Genomic DNA, 18,232 nt, shown 5'->3' on the forward strand with positions numbered 1-18,232 from the left:
ACCATCCAGAAAACATCCCTTTTTATTCCATACGCAAATAAGTAGATTTATTAAAAAAAAAAAAAAGTCTTCGCCGCTGGTGGCTGCAGCCCAGGAGAGAAGCCCCAGTCTGGCCCTCTCTTTAGAATGGACAATCTGAGAAGCCATCTCCACAGGGGCTCTCTCCCCCAGGTTTTCTCTCTGCCAGCCCATTGTCAAGGCCGAAAGGCTGATCACAGTCCTCAGGTGGCCGACGTCCTGGTCCCTTCGTGGCACCGGGAAGGGGCGTTTGTGTTGGGGGGGGTCACCATCCCGCAGCACCTTGGAGCCTGTTCCTGGTTTGTCTTTTCTGTGGGCTCGCCGGGTGCTGGCTCCCTCCTGAAGGGATGGCTAAATTCACTTCTAGGCTGACCCCAGGGGCTCTGGGCTGCATGGCCACTGTCTCTCGGTGATACCCTCTTCCTGCGGGGGTCCAGCCTTGCAACTTTTTGGGGAGCCACCGTCAGCAGCGTCCCTGTTACAGTTTGGGGGAGCTTCGGATAAAGCCTCCGCCGCCAGGGCCGCAGCTAGCAAGCCCGAGGAGCCAACGCTCCAGGACGGCCCCCTGCGCCCCGCACCATCCCCGCGCGTCCACAGAGCTCCCTCGTGGCCACGGGAGTGGGCCCAACGGGGGGGGCTCACACCAGGCCGGGCATCTGCGCCCGCAGAAAGGGCACGGAGGCAGCCGCCGGGAAGGCGGCCAGCGGGTAGGCGAGGGCCCCGGAGAAGCCGAGCAGCGGCGGGGGCGGCGCGGGGGCGCTGGGCGCCAGCGGGAAGGGCAGGGCGGCGGGCGGCGCGGCGGCCGCGGCCGGGGGGCTTTCGTGGTAGAGCACCGGCACGCGCACGAGGCGCTGCGCGCCCGGCGGGGACAGGCTCGCGGCCTCCAGCTCCGCAGCCAGCTGCCGCTTCCACTTGTTGCGGCGGTTCTGGAACCAGATCTTGACCTGCGTCTCGGTGAGCTGCAGCGACGCGGCCAGGCCGGCGCGCTCGGCGCTGCTCAGGTAGCGCTTCAGGTCGAAGGTGGACTCGAGCTGGAAGACCTGGCTGCGCGAGAAGACCGTGCGCGTCTTCTTCTTCCGGCCGCCGCCGACCGCCACGCCGCCACGCGCCTCCCCTGCCCCCGCCGGGGCCTCCGCCGCCTCCTCCGCGCCGGCGGCCGGACCCCGCGCCGCCAGCTCCGCCGCCTCCCGCTGCACCGCTCCCGGCCCGGGGCCCCGCTGCCAGGCGCCCTCAGCGCGGCCCATCTCCTCGCCCGTCTCCGGCGAGTCCCGGTCGCTGGCTGCAGGAGAGAGAGGAGCACACGGTTGGTTCTGGGGGCCGCTCCCCAGACCTCGTCGCCGAAGCCAGCTGCTCCCACCACGCCATGAGACCGCCCGCAGCCACAGCAGGGAAACGTGCCCGCCACAGGGCCCCGCGTCCGGCACCAGCGCAGTGGGAACATCTCGCGGGGACAGAGAAAGGCAGAGCCATAGGAGGAGAACCTGAAGACCTCCCCTACCCCACACCAACACTCGGGCCACACGGGCATACCAGAGAAGAGAGGACAGAGAGAAACACAAACAGAAACAGAAACAAACAGAAGGCGGACTTCTGTACCCACAGTGTGGCATTAACACACACAAACGGTCCGCAGGCCATCTCACAGGAGGACAGATGTCCTTCAGAGAAATGTGCTCGCTAGAAAACAGCACAGAGACACCCGCCGCTCCCCAGCCCCACACATAGAAATAAAGACCTGCTGTGGCCCCTCCCCGTGCACGCTCAGGAGCAGATGCCAAATTCCCGCCTGCACAGAAATATTTCTGCAGGAGGACAAACAAATGCAAACAATCTCCAAAAGAGAACTCCAGCGCCCAGGGGACACTGGGACGCCCACTCATCCCCCATGTCCTGACCCCTAACCCAGATGCCCATGGAGATGTGTCCATGGAGGTGTGCCCACGAATCCCACCCACAACCACACTTGAAGGGAACACATACTGCTCCACAGAAACACTCGGCCATCCGCACCCCACCCAAACACATGAGGCCGTGTCCGCGTCCAGCCTGTGGGTTTGGGGGGCACAGAAGGCCACAAGGGGCCCCTGACCTGGTGCTCCAAGTACTGAGCTCCACCTCACCTCCCAGAGGTGAGGAGATGCCCCAGGGCTAGCAAAAGATGGTGACACCAAATGAAATTCGGTCCAGGGCCCGGATTCCAGGCCTGACATGGAGAGGGCCTGGGCCTGAGAGCAGGGCTCAGGAAGCCACCTCAGGCCAGGCTGCGCCGCCCCCCCACCCTCCGCCCGCCTCAGCCTCCATGCAAAGGCCACAGGCTGGAGGTTCAGCTGGAGTTTGGCCAGGCGGCCCTCAGACGGCTGTGGACTCGGGCAACGGTGTGCCCGCAGAGTGAGTGTCTGCCCCCGCTACAAGGTGTGCAAACACTGCTGGCCTCTGTGTGTGGGGCTTGGGCTATCACCTGTCACCTATGGAGGTACGCAGATTTCCGTGTGCCTTTGCCCAACCCTGGTGGCTAAGTCCTCACTGTTCCCATAGAGGAGTCAGGTTCCAGGCTGGCATGCCTGCCACCAGATATAGGGAGCCTCTGCCTCCCCACAACACCCCACATCCCCAGACTCACAGAAGCCCATGAATTGCCACAAGGTGCCAAGCCAGCTAGCCAGCTCTGGTGCAAATGGGACCCTAACCCGCATTGCACGAAATAAGAAGGAGCTGCCTCTTGGGGACTGCCTGAGGGGCTGCTGGTGGGGGTGGTGGGGGCGGGAGAACACATTTCACCCTGAGAGAGCCTCTTCAGAAATACCCCCAGAAGGGCCCTAACTCTGACCACTCGATTTCAGGGGACTCACTGCGGCCTGCTCACATTTACCGGAGGAGGGGGCCGACTTTCTGTGTGTAGGCTCTCAGACCCAGTTCCCTCTGCAAGGGGTTATCCAAGAGGGGAGAGAGGTTTGCCCCCTACTCCAGCACACATGAACACGCCACAGAGCTAAGAGCCAAAGACTCCCCCACTGGCCTCAGTGTGTGTGTGTGTGTGTGTGTGTGTGTGTGTGTGTGTGTGTTGGGGTGGGCTGGAAAAGCCTGGGGGCCAGGTTGGAATGGATTCCTGGTCTTCCTCCCAGGGGTCTCCTGGCAAAGGGCAGGTCCCCAAGGGAGGCAGTGACCTTGGGGAGAAGGAGCAGAACTCAGGAGTCCGAAAGAGTGGGTTCTCAGGCGGAGAACCCCACTCGCAGCCCCAAGCCCTCAGCGGGGAACAAAGGCAGGAAAGGGGAGGGGCAGAAAAGAAGGGGGTGGGATTGGGGGCTTTGGAACAGGCTCCCCTCTTGCCTAGCAAACCACAGAGGTGGGGCCTGGGAGGAGCAAGAGGGAGGCCCAGGCCCCTGGCCGCCGCTGTGCAGCTCTAGAGACAGGACTTTGGGGCACGGACACTGGAGGGCTGCTTCACGCCGTCCAGCCCCCCCCAACAGTGGCTCCTTCTGCTCAACCACCTTATTTTTCTGTGTCTGACTCTACTTTGTCTTCCTCTCTTTTCCTCCCTTTATCTTTTCTCTCTCTCACTCATGGGGTTCTGTTTCTGCATCTCCCTCTCCCCTTTTCCTCTCCCAATGTCCCTCTCTTCCTGCATCCCTCCCTCTTCTCCCACCTTCTCGGCTTCCTGTCTTTCCCTGTCACATTTCGCACTCCCTGCTTTTCTCTTGAGCTGTGTTTTCCCCTCCCCAGGTCCCCCTCTCTGTGGGCTCTCCAGCCTCCCTATCAGGTAGAGCCTGGCGATCGGTGTAGTCCAGACCCTGTGAAATCTTCTCCCTCCGGGAGCTCCCTGTGCCAGAGCGTGGGCCTCCACGCGCGCCCAACTAAGGACTTCGCTGGGGCGCGACACGCCCCAGACCCTGCTACACACCAGAGGAGGGTGGCCCAGAAGGGCGCCGAGGAACACGAAGTCCTGGACAAACGCGCGGGGAGAAAGCGGGGCCCCAGCGCTGGGCCCCCCCCCCCGCCCCGGTCCCCGCGCCCCCACTCACTGTCGGGACTGAGGCCGCCTCCGTAGCCGCCGTGCGCCGGCGGGTACCAGCGCGTCGCGCCGCCGCAGCCCGGAGCACAGGGCGGCCCGGGGCCGGGGGGCGGCCGGGGACCGAGGCCCAGCAGCGCCCGCGCCCGCGCCTCCCCGCCCGGCCCCGCGCCCGCGCGCAGCTGTCTCCGCCGCTGCAGCCGCCGCCGCCGCGCCTGGCCCGCGTCCTCGTCCTCCGGGTCGTCGTCGTCGTCCTCGTCCTCGCGGCCGCCGCCGCCCTGGGCCGCGCGCCCGGCGCCTTTGGCCTCGGCCGCCAACAGGTTCTCGATGAGGAAGGAGGAGGCGCGGGCCGGCGTGGCGCGCCCGGGCTCCGTCAGCTCGTCCGGCATCGCGGCGGCGGGCCCGTCGGGCTCTGCCGAGCTTCTCGGGGTCCCGGCGCCCGGGGCGCGGCCGGTCCCGGTCCCCACTGGGGACAGTGGCGCGCTGCGCCCCGGTGCACGCGCGGCCCCCCCGGGGCTGCTGCCCGCAGCGCTGGCGTCGAGCCCCGCGGGGCAGGCGGCGGCCTCCGCGCTGCGCTGGGCCGGGCCGGGCCGGGAGCCGGTGCGCGCCGACAGCAGGCAGCGCAGCCGCCTCGCCAGCCTTTCGCGTCGCCGCTCTAGTCGCCGCCCGGCCGGCCCCGCTGGGGGCGGGGCGGGGGCGGGGCCAGCAGGGGCGGGGCGCGCGGGCGGGCGGGCGGCGGGCTCGGCTCCGGACGCCGCGGCGGGACCGACGCGGCCCCTGAACAGACACGCGGCCGGATCCCGGCGCGCAGGCGGTCGCGCGGCCCGGGGCGGGCGGCCCGGGACTCAGGCGGGGCGTTGCGGCGCGTCGGGGCCCGCGTGACCGTTTTCCCCAGTGCGTGCCACCCGCGCTGGGGGGTGGGGGTGGACCTCGGCCGGGCGACCGCCCATTGGCTGCGGGGCCCCGATGCTGACCAATCACTGTCGAGCAAGAGCCGTAATTACCTCGCGGCGGAGTGTTGGACCCAGCATAACTGTGTGTGTGTGTGTGTGTGTGTGTGCGCGCGCGCGCGCGTTATGTGCATGTATGCGTGGGTATGTGTGCGTGTATGTATATGCGTGTGTATAGCGGGGCGTGAGGACCCCGGGGCTTCCAAGAAACCGCAAGAAGCTGGACCACAGTCGTTTTTTTTAAGACCCCGGAGTGTCAGGGCTGCACAATTGTGGCATATTTTCACATTTACACATCATGAAATATGTTAGAGCCAAATGTAGTGCAACAGAACTCTAGCTCCCAGGCTCAGTCTCAGAGTGTAAGGAAATGCTGACACCCCCAGCCCCGTAGCCCCGCCTGATGGCACGCTGAGTGAGAGCGGGTCCCCAACGTCCCACTCCTCGCGAGGCCGGGGCCTTGGAAGGGGGGCGGGAGCTTCCGACCTAGCCGCTGCTTCGCCGCGCAGGGCTGGAGGCAGGCCTGTTTCCTCTTTGGGCCTCGGTTTCTAAGACTAGGACCCTGGTGCGTTACCTCCCATTTCTGCAGCAGGGAGTGCGGTGACAAACTGTCCCCCTCGAGCTGTGGCCGCTCAGGAATAACCTTCTGACCCACTTGGGCGGGAGCAGCTGATGCCGAGTCTCCGCATCGCAGCGCGGTCGCGCGGGCCGAGCCGGCCTCCCAGAACGCGGGTCGTCCCTGGAAGACACGTCCAGCCGCGCAGGACCAGCCAGGGGCCCCTGTCCCACCGAGGACCGCCCGCACTCCTCGCGGGCGGCTGCAGGCCGGGCTTCCAACTCGTTTCAACGTCTCAAACGATGGCCGCGGAGGGCGCTTCAACCCCACGTTCCCGCAGCGGAAAACAGACGCGAGCACAGACGACCCCAGGTGGTAAGTGGCTCTGGCGGGCCTGAATTCACACACGCTGGACCTGGGGCCTTCCCCGCACCGACGCCTGCAGTCGGGTGGGAGAGCGGAGCAGCCGCCAGGGAGGCCGTGCGGCCGAGGCGAGGCCAGGGAACTCTGCCCGCCTGCGGCCGCGGAGACGCACCGCTGCGCGCCCCGCCTGGGTGCCTGTGGGGCCAGCCACCCCCACGCCCCGCACCGGAGGGCGCATTTCTTCCGGGGCTGCCAGGAAGGACCTGTGGTGCCCAGTGGAGGCCACCGCGGGTGGGAGGGGGATTTTCTGCAGACCCCAGGACCAGACGCTGGACCCGGCTCTTCTGGCCCTGACACCCTGCGCCAAGTGGGGCAAAGACAATTTGTGGCAGCACTCACCCGATTGTTTAACTGCAGCCTGGCGGCGGACACAGATATGCCCCCCAGAGATGAGGACACCGAGCTGGGGGCTTAGGGAAAAGCGGGGTCTCCCCACCACTGCTCCCCAGCCAGAGGGGTCCCGCCAAGGAGAACAATGACCTCCCTAGTCTATTTGTAAGGGAAGCGCTCGTTCCAGCGCCTCACCGACTCATCCGGGGTTTCTGACAGATGGGGAAACTGACGCCAGAGAGGCACCCGGATAAAAGTCACTGGCTGTGGGGAGGAGTGCCTTCCGGATGACAACCCACGCTAGGCTGCCCCGGGCTCTCCAGTAAGCGGCCCGTTCACAGTCTGGGACCGCAAGCCTGAGACGTTGGGGCTGGCTGGCCCACTTCTCCCAGCGCCTTCGGGATGGCGCTTCCTCGGAGGCAGTCCTGATTCTCTCTGCTCCGGGCCGCGTTGCCCTGGGCGGGGCCTCACCCCCATCTGCTTCCTCTCCTGGAAACCTGGGTAGTAAGCGTCGTGTCTGTGCTGGGTTGTTGGCAGTGGAGGCTGGACACGGCCAGGCAGCGGCCCCAATCACGGGGTGCTCGCTGGTGTGTCCCTACTGCTGCTGGGGGGCCGTGGGGGGTGGGAAGATGGGCAGCGCTGGGTCCAGGGGGACCTGAGTGGAGGTGAGTGGGCCTTCCTCTGCCGGCACCCGCCTTCTGGGAGATGTGGAGCGCAGCGCCAGCGGCTGGCGCGTGCCGCGTTGAGTCCCCACACTGCTGGCCCTGGGACGCTCCCGACGACGGTGGCGCTCCGTGTGCGCAGAACCAGCAGACGGTCACCACTGCGGCTCCGGGTGGGTTAGGCAGGCGCGAATTAGCCTCACGATGCTGGCCCCGGCCTGGGCCTCTGCTCGGCGCTGGTCAGAGCGCAGCCCACGTCCAGGTAAGAGGAGAGGCCCCGTTCTGAGAAGAGATCGTGGCACCGGGCTCGCCGCCTCCGCGGCTTTGCGCGTTCAGATGGGCGGGCAGCGCCAAGTGGCAGCTGTTCTCAACCAGGATGGTCCCCCTGGTAGGGACTCTCTCCAGGTTGACCCCAAACCTTGTTGCTTTGAGCGGGATTTCTGGCTTCCCAGGAGCAGAGCCCAAGTTTCTGGTCACCTTTGGGCACTGGGCAGAATTGGGAGGCTGAAGGACTCCCACCGCACCTCACCCCAGAGCAGAAGAGTGGAGCCTCAGAGTCAACAGGTTGTTACCATCTGTCTCCATTTCTGTGAGGGCACTCCCGCAGCCCCCAAGCCAGTCTTTCTCCCTCCTTCCCTCCCTTCCTTTTTCCCTCCCTCCCTCCTTCCCTTCCTCCCTCCCTTACTTCCTCTCTTCCTTCCTTCTTCCTTCCCTTCCTTCCTTCCTCCTTCCCTCCCTCCGTTCTCCCCTCCCTCCCCCCTCCATCCCCCTTCACTCCCTCTCTCTCCCCTCCCCTCCCTCCCTCATTCCCTTCCTTCCTTCCTCCCTTGCTTTCTGTCCATTCCTGTCCTTCCTCATCCTTCCTCCATCCCATATCTCCCTGCGCAGTGACCACAAGTGGAAACCCAGCAAAGGATGTTAAAGGACACCTGGTGCTTTCCTCATCTGGACAGTGAGCAGAGAATGTGCCTTGTCACCTGTGTCCCTAGCACCTGGCCCAGGGCTGGTAGCCAGAGATGCCCCATATGCCCCGAGGGAATAAGTCAGTGGGAATGGTCCCAAGAGCCTGATAGGTCAAGAGCCAGCAAACAGCACCAGCCACTACCTGTTTTGTTTTGTTTTAATAAACTTTTTCTTCTGGAATAACTTCTACTTTTAAGTTTCAATTTTATCTTATTTTTGCTTCCATCATCTCTCATCCCAGTTCCACCTGTCTTTGCCTCATCCCAGGTACCTGCTCTTGTGTATTACTTTACAAAAGCAGTATTACATTGCACACGTTTTCTATCTCTCATTTTCACCTTAAAGTATAGATTTGAGATCTCTCCCTGCTGACAAACGTAGCAGTGATTTTTTAACCACTGTTTATTAACCCAACAATCACATGTGCGTTGTTCCAGTTACTATAGTCGCGTCACCGTTTCCCCAAAACCTGGGGGTGTAAGACAACTATTTATTAGAATGCTTGGGCGGTGGTCTGTGTACTGGGGGCCGTATGGGGCCTCAGCTAGAAGACTAGTGCAGGGAAGGGGGAGAAGGGCAGGGGGAGACGGGGCAGGGGGAGGTGCAGTGGCTTATTTATCTGGGTCTGATCCTGGTATCAGCTGAAAGACCCCTACCTGGGGCCTCTCCTTGTGACCCAGCTTCCACACAACAGGGAACTAGTGTGGAGGGGTGGGGAAGGGAGAGGTGAAACCTGGCCTGGGAATCAGGGTATCTCTTTGCTCTCTGCTTTGACTAGAGCAGTCACAGCTGGCATGGGGTTCAAGGGCAGGGGGCTTGGACCCAGCTCTCAGTAGGACAACTATCGGATTATAGGATGAGAAACCCATGTGGTCATTTGGGAAAAGGTGGACCCACCTCTTGGGGGACTTTTTGGTTGCCACCAACTCTCCCCTATTGCAGACAGTATTGGGATGAACAGACCTGCTGTCTTTATCAGAGTTGTCAGAGGTTTGTGCCCCCAAAAGGGAACTCCTGGGGTGAAAGGTGCAGACAGACAGACTCAGCATCACCGAGCATTTCAGGAAGACTCTCCAGCATGACTGTATCTGTTTCCATTTCCTCACATCTTTACCAGAACTTGGTTTTATGTGACTTTCTTCTGTGTGACACTGAAGTGTGTGAGGGGAAATCAGGTTTTAGGTCACGATTCCCTGGTTGCTAATAGCAGCTAATTAGTTTGCAAAGCAATGGGGAGCCACTGAAGGTTGTTGAACTGAGGAAGTGAGAGGATCAGAGCTGGGCCTTGGAGGAGTGACCCGAAAGTCCATGAGGTCGGTGGCCATGCCAAGGGGCCATTAGGTGGTGCACAGGCTTGGGGGGCAGGGGAGTGGAGGGAGGGATACTGCAGGTACCCCCAGCTGTGGCACCAGGCCGTGCCTTCTTTTCTCCTCTTGCAGCCCCTCCGGGCTCAGTCCTGGTGGTGGGGGAGCAGGGGGAGAGCCCTGGTCCACCCCTGCTGGCTTCTCAAATGGTCTGCTCCCCACCTCGGAGCCAGCAGGAAGCGTCCCTGCAGCTGTCCAGATGTGCAGTCAGGCACCAGGCTTCAGGCCAGCTCAGATGCTGAGTCCACTGTGGTCGTGGGCAAGTCACTGCCCTCGAGGGACCTCAGTGTCCTCCGCTGTAAGCCGGGAATAACAATACCGTCTGCCGCCCAGGCTGGAGCAGGGTGGAGACAACAGTGTAGGCAAATCTCTGGCATCTATGAAAAATGTTTGCTTTGAAAAAGACCAAGTGTTTGAAGATTATTTGGGCCGCCTTTTGAGGGTCTGGCCCCTTCCTTCCTTGTGAAAATCTTCCTTTAAACGCTGGAAAGAGGAGGGTCATATTCATAACGTGTTAAGTGGATGCTTCCCAGAGTTCCACTCCCTCCTTGGGAGTAAGGAGGAGGAAGGATGAGGGAGGCGGGGGAGGAGGGGGGAGGAGGCTGGGGAGGAGAGGGGAACCTGGGAGGAGGAGGCAAAGGGGGAGGAGAAGGGAGAGGGGAGGAGGAGCAGGAGGAGCTCAGCCTCTGCATTCCTGGCGCGCAGGGGCGAGGGGGAGGGGCAGAGCCGGCCCTGGGTCCCGTGGTTCTACCCCAGGGGTTCTCCAGGCTGGATGCAGGCAGCATGTGCTCCCCAGCCCGCTCCTGCAGCATGGGTAACTCCTCCCAGGCAGTGCCACTGGCCAGCCAAGAAGCCCCCTCCTGACTGGGAGCACCCCCTCCCCCAAAGGGTCCCAGCCCTTCCCACTGACTGCTCAGAGCTGGGAAGAGGGCTGGGTCACTGAAGGATCCTTGCCAATGCCTGTCCCCTCAGTGGGGACAGCGGCCCTGATAAAACCACCCCCCTCAGCAGGATGCTGTGCCTAGCAGGCTGCTCCAACCCTCAGGACCTTGGAAGGGGACTCTGTCCCGGGCCAGAGCTGGTCTCTGGACCCGTGCTCACCCCTACCCACCTTGGTGGCTGTGTGGGTCTTGTCCCACCCCCAGCCCTGTCCCAGGAGGCGCTCAGCAAACCTGGGACCCTGCTAGGGGCTCTCACGTGTGAAGAGACCTTCTCCTTCTCTGCAGGTAGATTTCCCCCTCAACATATTCTGGGGAAAACTTTCAAACACACACACAAATGCAAAGCCTTGGCCAGAGAGCACCCACCCTCCCAGCACCCAGATTCCTCTATCAGCATGTGCTTTTCTGGCTTCATCTCATGTGCCCACTATCCACCCCGCTATCCATCCATCTGGGTCCACCATCACCCACCGCCAGCAATGCCTTTCACAGTAACGTGTGAACTTCAGTGCCAGCTCGCCATGGACCAGCAGTGAGACTCACTTCTCTCCGTCCTCTGGAAACAGGCCCCTGAGCTGCTGGCTGTGCTGGGGAGACGTCTGTGAAACTCCCGCTCTGGAGACTTCTGCCCCAGGGAACCTCTCCTCCGTGATGATTTTTAAAAGTGTGATGATAAAGTCACACGTATGACTTCCTGTGTGCACTGCCTCCACATTCAGCTGTTTTCCTGTGTCTGTAAAATTTTGGGAAGCTGTGGTCACTGAGTCAGGGGGCTGGGTGTCTGGTTCTAATAGGAAGAGTGCCTCAAGGTGGGCGCAGGTTTTGGTTTCCACGATGGAGCCCAGATTTGTGGTGTGAGTAATCCAAACCACGGGGGACCGTCAGACAGCTCACACTGCCGGTGACCTTGATTGGAAGTGACTGGGGTTGGAGAAATGAGGCTGGAGCAAAGGGCTGGGGCCGGGACGGTGCAGGGAACCCCTCCCCAGGAGCCAGCGGGAACCCTGCCAGTCTGACTCGGCTCACCCCTCTTGGTCCTGACACGGATGCCTGGGGCCTAGTAGGGCGTATTTGTGCCCCCCCAACTGTGTCCGCAGGAATGTTTGCCACGTGAATGTCTGGTTGCTGGAGGAGAAGGCTCGCTCAGTTATTCCTTCCACCTTCTGAGGGCAGCGCACTTGTGGGGCCTGGGGAAGCCCCACCCCACCCTGCACCCTATCAGAAGTAGCTGGGTCGGGGAGCCCCGCACGTTCAGCAAGTACCAACCCAGCTCTCGCCACAGGCCCATGCTGCCTGGGGCTTTACATGGCCTGGCTCATCTGTGCCCCCAAACCCTGCAAGGACTTCAGGGGAATGGGGATGCCCGAGGTTGTTCAGCAGGACTTGTGACTGCAAAACACTGAAACCCCCACGTGCAAATCAGCAGGGAGCGGGTGTGTCCACAGTGACCCATCTTCACACTGCCACCTATGCAGCTGGGGAAAGAATGGGGTGCTCTGAATGTGAGACCCCCTCAAGGATCGATGGAGGAGGGAGCAAGTGTCAGTCCAGGATGTGTACAAAGTGTGTGTGAAGGGGAGGGCGAGCACAGAGGTACATCAGGCAGCCTGGACGTAGACACATTCATTTGGAGTTGTTTGTGTATACATCAGTGATGGGCTGAGTTACCCCCGACATTCATATACTGAAGTCTAAGTCCCCGTTCCTCAGAATGTAACTTGATTTGGAAATCAGGTCTTTGCAGGTGTAATGAGATAAGATGAGGCCAGCCCGGAAGTCAGGTGACCCCAATCCAATATGACTTGTGTCCTTATAAAAAGAAGGCCCCCGAGAAGAGACAGGTGCATGGGAGGTCGTGGGGGAGAGGGGGTTGGAGAGGAGCTGCATCGTGACCCCACAAGACTGCAGCACCCACCAGGCACAAGAGCCTGGAACACGTCCTCCCCAATGCCCCAGCAGAGTGCGGCCCTGCCGACACCTTGGCCCTGGGTGTCTGGCCTCCAGACTGTGAAACATCACTTTCTGCTGTTCTAAGCGCCCAGAGTGGGGTCCTTTGCTCCAGTAGCCCCTGGACATAGCACAGAGCACGGCTCCCTTGTCTGGGGGAAGGCAGCATGGGAGGGGGAGGGGGAGATCACCCACCCCAGCAGAACTGGGCCCTGGCGGCCATGGTGGGACTATGCTGGTCACACCTTTGCACAGGTTGCATTTCATACTGCGTGCAAGAGTACTGAATTTAAACAATTAAATGGAAAAAGTAAAAAGTCCCCAAAGCGATGCCCTGGGAGAGAGGAATCATTCAAGGTGTTTGCAGAGAAGCCGACAGAGTCTGGGGGACACTGAAGCCACCGGGCTGGGGAATGAATGCAGAGGGTGTGTGGGAGAGGTGCAGAGAGCCCAGGTGGACAGGTGAGCGAGGTTTGGGGGACAGCAGGTATGGAGGGGCTAGAAGGGTCACAAGCCACCTAAGAGGGTAAAGCCTGGCCCTGGCTGGCAGACTGACTGACAGAAGTGTGGGCTGAGGGGCGGTCCACGTGGGCGGTCCCCCAAGGCCAGCTTGAGGTCCTGGAGGTGACAGGGAGAGCTGGGCTCTGCAGTCAGGCCCACGGGCGGCCACGTGCCCACACGGAGCATGCACTTCCTCATAGGATAAAGGAATAAAAAGCGCCCGGTAGCACACAGTTCACAGGCCACAATGAGGACAGTGTCACCCAGGGCACTAACACCGCAGGCCACGTGAGCGGCCCGCCAGCTTCACTGGCCCTTCAGGTCTCCGCCTTCACCCCAGCCTCTTGTTCCACCACGGAAGTGCTTTCTATGTTGCGTAAATGAGACATGCTCGACACAAAGAATTTGAAAATATGCGATGACATAAAGAGGCTAATAGAGGCGTGTGGAAACCCACCTCCCTGAGGCCTCACCACCATCATCTGGGGCCGTCCCTCCCGCAGCTCTCAGAGGCACAGGCTCAAGCTCACGCACACCCCCACACTCACTATTACGCACACACTCCCATGCCCCACAGCCTCCCACAATCGCACACCCATCCACACCTACACCCAGACACCCCCACGGGCATATGATGCTCCCCAAATGCCCCTCACACACATCCACACCCCGTCACCGCACACCCCACATGTATAGGAAGTGCTGACAATTAAGTGCGCGAACTCATCCTAGACAAAGTGCTCCCTACCTCACTGCTGAATATCCTACTGTCACCTTTGGAGGACTCCCCTTGGGTAGCTGTGCACTGACCACAGTGCCTAGTCCACCCCCAAAGCCATTTTGGAACTCTTTTTCTGGACTCGCCATCAGAGCTGTCGTCGTATTACCCTTGATGTCCTGAATGTCATCAAAATGTCTTCCTTTCAATATTTTCTTTATCTCCAGGTAAAGACAGAAGTCACTGGGGGCCAGATCAGGTGAGTAGGGAGGGTGTTCCAATACAGTTACTTGTTTACTGGCTAAACACACCCTCGCAGACAGTGGCGTGTGAGCTGGTGCATTGTCGTGATGCAAGAGCCAGGAATTGGTGGTGAAAAGTTCAGGTTGTCTGACTTTTTCACGCAGACTTTTCAGTTCTTCCCAATAGTAAACGTGGTTAACTGTTTGTCCAGTTGGTACTAATTCATAATGAATAATCCCTCTGATATCAAAAACGGTTAGCAACATCACTGCAACAAGTGTGCGAACTTAATTGTCAGACCTCGTATGCACATACATAATCACACACCATGCCCCCCAGCCTCATATCCTCCCCACACACAGATGGACACCCCGTACGTCCCCCTTGCACAATTTCATACCCGTGGGATCATATGCATTCTTGTCACAGACCCCTCTCAGTATCTACCCATTTCCATCTGACCCCCTGAAAAGCCCATGTCGCCAGCCTAATGTGTGTCTTTGTCTATTTCCCGCACACGCACTGAATCTCACACAAACCTATAGAAACAGCGTCCAGTGACCAGGAGAGTGGGAGTCATCGTTTCATGCAAATACCGGCACATGACCTCGTCCTTCTGCCTCTTTCTTTCTCACCAAGCATGGACCGTGGGGACCCTCGGTCTTGCGTTTCCTGGCTGTGTGCAGTTTCACGGTGATGTATGACCCATTTCCACCATCTCCCTTTAATGATTTCAACTTGGTCTCCAGTTTCTGATTGCTGCGATTAACACTGTGTGTCCACTTGCAAGGAAAGGTGTAATTGTTTCCTTAGAGGAGCTGGTTCTTGTGTTTCTGTGGGAGAGATTTCTGGAGTGTGACTGATGGGCCTGTAGTGTCTGAGTGTGTGTGCGTGTAAATGCACGTGTGCGTCTGTGTGACTGACACAGATTGGCTTCACACGTGCCCCATGTCATTATGTGGGGTCCTTTCCTCTCTGCCGGTAGGTAGCATAGCTCCTTTTACTTTTTCTTTTTTTCTTTTTGCCAGACTAATGGGTGTAAAGTGGCATTTACTCTAAGTCAAGGGTTGCTGGTGAGGTTGCAATGACCATTCCCTTGGCACCGGTCCTTCAGGTTCCCTGACCTTGCCCCATTGTGGGTGGATGAATGGTTTAGGATTTGGGTGGGAGCACTGCATCTGGAGTCCAGTGGAGAGTGCCCTGCTCCCTCTCCCTCCTCCACGTGCGCCCCTGACACAGGACCACCTGCCTGACCCACACTCAAATCTCAGTCAGTGAGACTGTCATCAGCTCAAGGACCAGGAAGGCATCTGCACCCCCTCCCACCTCAGGCCAGGGCTCAGCACAGAGTGGGGAGAAGCAGCCAGCACCCTGGTATGCCGATGGCTTGTGGAAACCTTGACCTCCTCACCCTCGGAGCTGGTTGTCTCAAACCAGTGAGGCTTTCAGCAGGTCCCGGAGGGGATGAAATGTTGGCCCAGTGGAGGGGGACTGCAAAGCACCATCATCACCCATCTATCACCATTTGCACAGGAACTTTGGCTCCTGCTAGGCGTGGCGTGGTGGCTTGGCCCAGGAAGACCCTCTGATCGACACGCTGTCCCACTGTGCCCTTCTTGCCCTCAGGACGGTCAGCCTGGTTCCAGCCTGCTTCAGCCTGATGTGTGGGCACCAGCCTGGAGTTTGCACCCCCCCGCACAGAGGAGGCTTTCATAAACAATGGCTCAAACAAGCTGGCCTCTCCACCTGGGGTCTCTAGGCAGGCCTGCAGGAGTCCAGTCTTCCCTCTGACAGAGCCTTGGGAGGAGACGTTCGGTGGACATTAGCTGCACGCCGAGTGAGGAACCCCCTTCCTTTGATGAGATCCCCCCATCTTCAGTCCATCACTGAAGTCACAATATGAGAGGATGGTTAGATTTCTCATGCAAGATCCAGTTTCCCCACAGCCTGGCTGGAGCCCTGTGGAGGTATGTGGGCTGAGGGTGATCACATCCTCATGTCTTGGCTTCCTCTACCCACTTCTCCCCATACCCTCTCCTTGGGGTGAGCCCACATGGGGCTGGCTAGAGCCTCCTTGGGGACAGTTGTGTGCACTGGCTGGGGACAGGCAGGGAGGGAAACCCCTTAGTGGGGGAGGCAGCCAGATTCCTGAACTCCCAGACCCATCAAATGTGATACACTTGTCACCTGACTCCACACAATACCCCAAACTTGTGCCATCGAAGAGTGTCAAGGGGTGGCAATTTTTCTGACCATTCCATGCTTAAGAAGGGGTGGGTAGGTGGGTGAGTGGCTGTCTCACTGCCAGGTTCCAGTCCTGCTTGGACCCTGCAGTTAGAGGCCTCTGTCCACATATGTCCATCCCCTTTACATGGACATCAAGCCCAGAACCCCGCACCCCACAATGCTGCCCTCCACACCCGTGCCCCTTGGTGGACCCCAGTAAGGCAGTGGGTCCTGCATGGTGGCCAGGTTGCTAACTTTATTCAGCCCCTCGTGGCCCATGTGGGCCACTGTGCTTATAATTCTTAGCAACTGGTAAAGTTTCTTTTTGGACTCACTCTTTTGGGGGTGCCTATTCTGAGCACCCCAAAAAGAACACTTTGGCTGGGGTCACAGGGTAGCGGCCAGGACTGTCTTCCTGTGTTGTAACGATATTGGAAGCAGTTTGCAAGGTGGGGCCTGGTTATCAGTCCTCAGTGCCCCCAGTGGATTCAGTGCAGAGACAGCGATTCAGTTATCAGCTTGAAAATAACTCGAGTACATCTGTCCAAAAACAGTTGGTCTCTACGTCACCCTAAGTTACATTCTTGGGACCAGGGGATGTTCTAAAACAGAACAGCTTCTTGGCTCTGAATCCATAAATAAGCTCGATTTTTCTGGAACTCTTCTTTAGATGAGAGCACAGTGAGTGGATTGAATTCATCTAGAGCTCATTTATTGGAAAGGCTTACAAAAGCAAACAAGTGCGGGCCCTGGATAACCGTCCTGTCTCGTCAGCGCCACCATGAGGACACTTCTGGAACTGACCTGAAGTAACAACGCTCTTTTGGGGCAGAGACGTGAAAACCTGCATGATACCCGCGTCCTCACACCCCACACTATTTCTGTGACAAACATGGTGTCTTAAAATAAAGACTCTGGTGTGGTTTGGGGCCCGCCGTGGGACGGAACCGGACTGAGGTTTAAACATGCCTCTTCCTCGTGCCCCCCAATGCTCTGATCCCCAACACCCCGGAACATGGGACCTGAGCCAGACAGCGACGACACAGGCAGACCGCTGAGCTCGGACTTCGGCCAGCTGAGTGGAAGGCACTTCATTTATTCAGTCGTTGGTTCAGCGACTACTGATGTGAGGCAGCCGAGCAGGGAGGCCCTGTTCTGAACCCTGGAGACCCCAGCCAGACCCCGCCCTTGTCCACACGGGAAGATAGGACAGTCGTCCACGTTTCACAGTCTAATTACAGCAGAAGGAAGTCTCTGATGAAGCCCGTGTGGGGAGCGGGAGGGACCTGAGCCCCTGTGTCTCCTTCTGGCCCACGCAGTCCTGCATGGTGGGGGAGGCGGAGGGACCTGAGCCCCGAGGGGCTCCAGCGGCCTTTGTAACCCACGGTGGAAGGTGTTACTGCCACATCAGGCCGCAGAGCCCCGCTGAGGCCAGGCGTCACTTAGGTTTCTCAGCCTGTAATTAGCACAGAAGGGCAGCAGGGGGCAGTGCCCAGCTGGCCCTCTCCCAGGGATGCCTACGTGGAAATCAGCTCGCTTCCCATTCTCTCACTCGCTCTCCGATATAACGGGGCCATTTCGCCAATGCCCTCACGGGTCTGAGGATAAAGCGGGCCCCAGCATTCAGGGTCTATAGGTAGAAAGATGGAGACAGGTACCGAGCTAGGCACAGACAGGATGCTCTTCCTCTTAAAACAAGAAACAAAGGAAGCCGTTAGAGAGCTAAATTGTTTTCCCACCAGGGCCTAACCAGCCGGGAGTCCTCTGCTGGGCTCCTGGAACACCGCTTTCCTGAACCCCACTCTTTCCCTTGCACATGTAAGGGGACCATTGCTAAAGGAACTGGCAATTGAGAATCAGCAAATGTCGGAGGTGCAGGGGTCCCTGAGATTTCAGCCCAATTCGGTCTCTGTACAGCAGGGCAAACGGCTCAGGGAGAGGCAGGTGACCTGGCAGCGCACGTGGAGGGCTGACTCCTGTCCCGGCTGGGAAGCACCCACTCACTCCCCAGTGGACACCGGTGGGTCCACACCAGGAAGCTGGTGCCTCGCCTGAACTCTACAAGAAAGTGTAAACCTCAGACAGGGCAAGGGACAGCTCCCAGCCCCCCCTGCGCCCCTGGTCTCCCCAGAGTGGGATGGGGCCTCTGCCTGGGGGAGGAGCTCCCGCAGGGACATCCGGAGGGACAGACCTCTCCCGATTCTTCTCCATTTAGTGCCCCAGGACGCCGCGTGAGACGTGTGCCTGTCGCCCGAGTTACGCCCGGCACAGCATTGCAGGCCAACCACCCCGGGGCTCTGAGAGCTACTCCAGCCCCCGCCTCTGGCCCTGCCACAATGGGGTCTGTCCTTGGTTGGAGATGCTGATGCCATAAGCTACCAAAC

General features: G+C 59.8%; 1 protein-coding gene across 1 annotated transcript; it reads right to left on the reverse strand.

Annotated features, from left to right (window-relative positions):
- Positions 1–656: 656 nt before the first annotated feature.
- On the reverse strand, positions 657–4,413 carry HMX1 (H6 family homeobox 1; the record flags this gene model as incomplete). The annotated part of the gene is made up of 2 exons (XM_081057140.1): positions 657–1,297; positions 4,038–4,413. 2 exons carry the CDS (start codon positions 4,411–4,413, stop codon positions 657–659), a joined length of 1,017 nt encoding a protein of 338 aa, XP_080913266.1.
- Between the last annotated feature and the right edge of the window lie 13,819 nt (positions 4,414–18,232).

The sequence above is a fragment of the Rhinolophus hipposideros genome, assembly GCF_964194185.1.
Source record: "Rhinolophus hipposideros genome assembly, chromosome: 1".
In the NCBI taxonomy this organism is placed as follows: domain Eukaryota; kingdom Metazoa; phylum Chordata; class Mammalia; order Chiroptera; family Rhinolophidae; genus Rhinolophus; species Rhinolophus hipposideros.